This window comes from Schistocerca nitens, chromosome 2, assembly GCF_023898315.1.
Source record: "Schistocerca nitens isolate TAMUIC-IGC-003100 chromosome 2, iqSchNite1.1, whole genome shotgun sequence".
Lineage (NCBI taxonomy): Eukaryota > Metazoa > Arthropoda > Insecta > Orthoptera > Acrididae > Schistocerca > Schistocerca nitens.
In genome coordinates this window covers 511,096,145-511,102,144 of record NC_064615.1, presented here as the reverse complement: position 1 = coordinate 511,102,144, position 6,000 = coordinate 511,096,145, and the positions used below count along the sequence as shown (strand labels likewise).

Sequence of the window (6,000 nt, the reverse complement as noted above, 5' to 3'; positions counted from 1 at the left end):
ATGAGAAGCTGAGAACTGTAACAGATTGGAGGAACACACATTAAACTCATTTTCTTCACCTGTCCCTGGTTTTGGCCACTGCCCGCATTTGCGGATGTGGTTGTTCACCAGAGTGTACAGTAGGTCTGACTGTTGAGGGGATATTAGGATCTGATATTTTATTTCTGTTTTTCATACAAATTTCCTTTCAATTAATGATTAAAAAAAAAAAAAAAAAAAAAAAAAAAAAAAAAAAAAACGGCAGTCAGTTGAGTGATCCACTGGTTCACGCCGGGACATGGAGATTCTGAAAGGTAAACCCATAGACTTTCCTTTTGTCCAGCCATGCAGCATTTCCTCACAGTTGTGGCATACAGTATGATGGACTTGTCTTTCATCTTGTTCGCCAAGAGGAAGTCCAAAGTATGCTTCATGAGTTTATACTGTGTAGTATCCACAAATGTAACAGGAACTGTCTGGATGATAGTTGCTTGACATCTCTTCGTAGCCTTGATGAAATGACATCAGATCTGAAACAAAAAAGAGATACAATATCATAACCCTGTCAACAACAAACATATAAGTAAGTAATCTAACCACAAACATCTGGAATGGAAAAGTCCAAACTGCATGAAAACCAGAGCATGGAGAGGAAAGCCGATTTCAAATCAGCAGGTCAAAAACATTAAGAATCAATAAAAAAAAAAAAAATCTCATGAGAAATACATTTTGAAGAAATTTGTTGACGAGTGTTATTCTACATTTACAGTGCTGTCCTCAGTTGCCAGTAATACCCTTTATATGTGATATGAGCAAAGTAAAAAGTATGGAAACCTTTCTGACTATATAATGTCCAAAGTCAGACTGATTCATTAATGAATCGTGGCTTCAGATCACATGAAATGTACTTCACATCGAAAACAGAAAAGACTATGTTGTAATTGTTCATTACAGTTGTCTTATGATAAAATTAGTTTTGAATTAACAGGATTGGTTAAACAAAACTGAATAACTGTGACATTTAAAACTGTATGAGCACCAATTTCTGTTTGCACTACCAAATCAGACTTCATCAGTATACAACAAGCAGGTTCTCTGTAATGTATGAAAGTACTAATTATCTCAATGAAATGGCCAAAATGGCAGCTTAACAGATAGCACCTAAGCCAGCTAATTCTAATTACAAAAACTGACTGCTTGTTCCATAAGGCGAGGCATTAAAATGTAATACAATACATTCCTTTTATCGTAACTTATTATTCAATAAATATAATATTGTACTTTCACCAAACCAAAAGCGAGTATTAAACATGAATGTGTGAAACATGTGACAGATCCACATCCATGACAATCTCCTCACTACTGCTACACAAAATGAATAACATGTCTAACCTAAGGCAGGGGAACAAAACAAGGTCATTATGATACATTGATCTGTAGCTTAGCACGAGGTGTAGGTCAGGTTGGAAGGAAACACTTTGGATGAGAGTTGGCAAAACCAATGAATTTGTTAATAAAAAGACCTGGTTGTGGTGAAAGACAGATCTGTACCTCAGCCCATTTAAAAAAAAAGAAAAAAAAAACAATAACCTCCTGTTTAGTTGCCATATTGTTTACAGCATTTGTCACATGTTTCTTATGTCACTGCTCAATGCGAACAACTCATATCCAACATCCCTCTGTATCCAGAATTAAATCTGCTTTATTATGATACAAGTCAAAATAGTGTGAAAGTCCTTTTCTCCTGATAACTGTATTATTTCCTATTCAATACAACATCACTGTCTTTTCAAATTAAGTTATACAGGGTAAGAAAGAAAAGAAAAATATCACTGAGTCCTTTCAACTTCTGCAGTCTGGACTTTTGTCATGGTCTCTGGAACATTCAGGTTACTACAGAAGTGCAGATTTAAGCTAAAAGAAATCATGTTTGACTTACAAGTTTGGTAGGTAGACAACTTACCCTACCACTGCTGAAAAGTCACTTCTACCTTCTCACACCCTTAACTGAGAAAAAGATTTAAGTTTACAGGAGAAGAGCACCCAAACTGTTATTATTCTAGTAGCATCTTTGTGGAAACCAGGTGGCTCTTACATATGTGATAGTGGCATAATACACCGAAAAGCAATTCAGTAAATGAATGCTATAAGAAACACAGAAATTTGTGTGCTTTTAACCATTAAATATAGAAACTGTTATACCAAAAGAACACCGAAGGAATCTATTAATATTTTTAAGGTTTTATGATGACAACTGAAGCATTTAATTGCAACGTTTCTCACAACCAAAAGTGTTCATTTAATATTTGTGTTTTGTTACCATGTAATTAGTGTTAAATATGGAGCATAACTGTCTGTAAATGCAGAAATAATATCTGGATACCTTTCTGAACTGAGTGAGATATGCGCAACAGCTGTCATGTCTCAGCTTTTTATTTACAGTATGACCTACATCCACATCTATACTCTGCAAACCACCATGATGTGCGTGCAGAGGGTACGTCCCATTGTACTAGTTATTCGGGTTGCTTCCTGTTCCATTTACGTATGGAGCAGGTGAAGAATGATTGTTTGAAAGCTTCTGTGCATACAGTAATTATTCTAATCTTATCCTTGTTATCCCTATGTGAGTGATACGTAGGTGGTTGTAGTATATCCTTAGAGCAATCATTTAAAGCTAGTTGTTGAAACTTTGTTAACAGACTTTCTCGGGATAGTTTACATCTGCTTTCAAGAATCTGTCAGTTCAGTTCCTTCAGTATCTCTGTGACACTCTCCCATGGATTAAACAAATCTGTGACCACGTGTGCGGCCCTTCTCTGTGTATGTTCAATATCCCCTGTTAGTCCTATCTGGTATGGGTCCCACATGCTTGAGCAATATCCTAGAAACAGTTGCAACATGAGTTCTTTTGCATTACGGGACTGATAAACAATTAATGTTCTGCGATATTCTTACATTTCTGTTATGTGAACCAACCGAGATACATTAATATGATGGGAGGCAGGAGCACAGATTAATAGTTATTATTTAGATGTAAAGGTTAATAAAATAAAATGAAAATATATACACCATCATGTGCAGTTTACACTAAATGGGTTTTCTATTTCTTCAAAAGCAATATAAAAAAATTAACGAAAGTCAGGAGACAACTGTTTGTAACTGGTTAGAGTCATCTCAAAGAATTGAGCTAGATTTGCATGTAGTGGTTGATTCCTTATTTATGTAAGACATGTGTTAAGAGCTAGATTTGCATTGGTGCCTTATTCATGTGAAACTCCACTTGCAGATATACATTAGTACTGTGTCACATGCCAGCCTGCATATGGCAGGCAGAGTGTCATACATTGTACCAATATCACTTGCCACTCTTCCTCTCTTCCATGTTCCATTCTCCTACAGTGGCTAGGAAATATTTTGAAGAAATGTCAACAAAATCTTAAGCTACAATTCAACAATTAAAGAATAAAATGGAACGCAGCCAAATACACAAATATAGATACTTGGGATGAGTGAGCAATAACTTTATGAGAAATGTCACACTGAAAAGAAAGGAGAAAGAATTGAGATACAACCCACAGGACTATGAAGAAATGCTACAATCTCTATATACATAAAAATAAATGTAGCATCTTTTTGTATCACCATACCACACAGTGCATCAAGTAATAGTCTTTCTTTATTTTATGATCACCATGATAATCATTAGAATTTCAAGAGATACAATGAAAATAAATCATTTGTCCAGTAAAAGTCATTGTACAGAAAAAGTGTCTTTTAATGTCACTTGAAATCATATTATTTGTCATACAGGCAAAAATGAAACTGCCAATGGTTGCCAAAATTCTCAATACGGTAAGCAAGCTTTCTCAATGAATTTAACTGATGAAATTCTCTCAAGCTATCAACGATTTCAAGCAGCTGTTTGATGATTTTTTTCATCACTATGATTTTTACTGGATGTATCTGAACTGCTGTACATCAATTCATTAAGATGTTTCAGCTGTTGCTTCTATGGTATTTAAGTTGTGAAATATTAATTTGTTTCAAATGAAAAGTATTTACAGCAGTGTAATTGGTTTAAGCAGCATTACTCAGCTAAGAATAACAGTTAAGCTAAGTAATTATTACAGTGGCAAGAATTGTATGGTGGAAGAGATGACAACCACTAACAATAATGAAAAGAAGATAAAAAGAAAGAAGATTATAGTTAAATGTCTCGTCAGTGACAAGGATATTAGAAAATGAGCAAAAGCTTGGACTGTGGAAGGAAACAGCCATGTCATTTTCAAAGAAACTATCCCCACATTTGCCTTCAGTGATTTAGGAAAATCACAGCAAAAATTTACATCTTTATACAGTCATGGGACAAGGTTTTGATCCTCCAGCTTGCCAAATGTGAGCCCAGAGTCTTAAGCCCAGTTAACTATTTCCCAGTACATATGGAAGGGATGTAGGCCAAAAGATAGTTATATAAACATGGCAACGATTACTGTGGCTGCAGTAAAGGGTGTAACTGTGTATGGTAGTCAGGCTGTGACAATTAACTCCTGCTAATTGTGTCTCCCCTGCTCAATGCCTGTTCTATATGATGAGCAATTTTTTTACTGAACACAGATCTTCACTTATATTCCATCCAAATCATCTTAAAAAAAGTGGTTTGTTGTTGTTAAAAAAAGGAGTTAAGAACCTGGAACACAGTTTACTTTAATCTATAGTACATATTTGTTGAAGGTAGTCCTGCCAGAACACACAATGAAATTAAACTTACCAAAAATTATGATGTATACAAGAATCAGAAAACCTCCAGTTCATTAAAGAACTGCACTCCCATGTATAAACAGCTTCTAACTTCTTATTCCTCTACAAGTGAGTTAATTTATGGTATTAAGCTTGTAAGTCGGAAATTTTTTAGAAAAGATTTGAAATTAAGTGTATAAAGTTTATTGCAAGTTGCCTAGTGTTCTCATTCTCATATACTGGATGAATAATGTCTGGGTGTTTGTGCTGCCTCAAGACTTATACTCAATTTGTAACTGTGGTAGGCCTACTTCTCTTTGTGTGTAAAACCCTTGATATATGATTACACCTCTTAATAAGCACATTATGACAGCATTTTAAATTTTAAAATTCAGTCAATAATCACATGAAATATTGAAAATAAAATTTTGTTGCCCCTGGAAGTCATTAGATAGGCAGCCTGCAAAAGAGAACTAGGTTCTAGGAACTGGGCTACCCATTTACTAATACAGATAATCATCCAGTAATGTTTATGCTTCCTTGTTGATTTTTATTTTATGGGCATAAGGCCATGCACCAAGGCATATTTCTCTGCCTAACTTTTCGTCTTCCAATGCCGGAGATGCCATCAAATGCTATAACAGCAAGCCAACAAAACAAAAATAACCAAGGATGCAAATACTGACCACGAAAGCCAGCATCATTATCATCAGTGGCTATATTTGTTGCATAGTGTTAATGGGGAAAAGAGCTGGGGGGGGGGGGGGGGGGGGTCTGGTTGAACGGTTGAACTTTGACATCACTGAGTACCACTCTTGTAAATGACTCTACAGTCTGTTGGATGGTTTGGAAAGATTGTAGTATGGGAAGTGTAAGTGTTGTACAGCATTACTGTTGCCCAGAGTAGTTCTAATGAACACTCTTTGGAAGGGAACAAAAAATGCGTGTTCTCTTCGAAATGTTATAATCGGAATTTAAATTATGGAACGAAGAAAAAAAAAGACAACAATAAAAAAATAGGTGTGGGTCTCGCCTTATTGGCCGGGCTGCTACCCAGCTCCCACTCACCAGCGCTGTCCCACTACTGCCCACCACGGGGACTTTTGGCTGCTGAGTTTCCCCCCTGGCCCGGTACGCCCCTCCTTAGCCAACCTGGTGACCCAAGATTCCTCAAGGGTCACCATATTGATGGCAGGCTTAGTGCGGACGCCGGATCGACATGGGAAACTGAGCATCAGGGCTCCCGGCCTCAGACCATCCACAACACCTGGCTTCCAAGTA

The 6,000-nt window shown here is 36.4% G+C and overlaps 1 protein-coding gene across 1 annotated transcript in view; it reads right to left on the bottom strand.

Annotated features, from left to right (window-relative positions):
- Positions 1-244: 244 nt before the first annotated feature.
- The window catches only part of LOC126236494 (uncharacterized), a 166,133-nt gene continuing 160,377 nt past the window's right edge, over positions 245-6,000 (bottom strand). Inside the window, exon 4 of the mRNA XM_049945850.1 lies at positions 245-509. Coding sequence (XP_049801807.1) covers positions 410-509 — 100 coding nt within the window. The 3' untranslated portion in view covers positions 245-409. The remainder of the gene's footprint in view (positions 510-6,000) is intronic.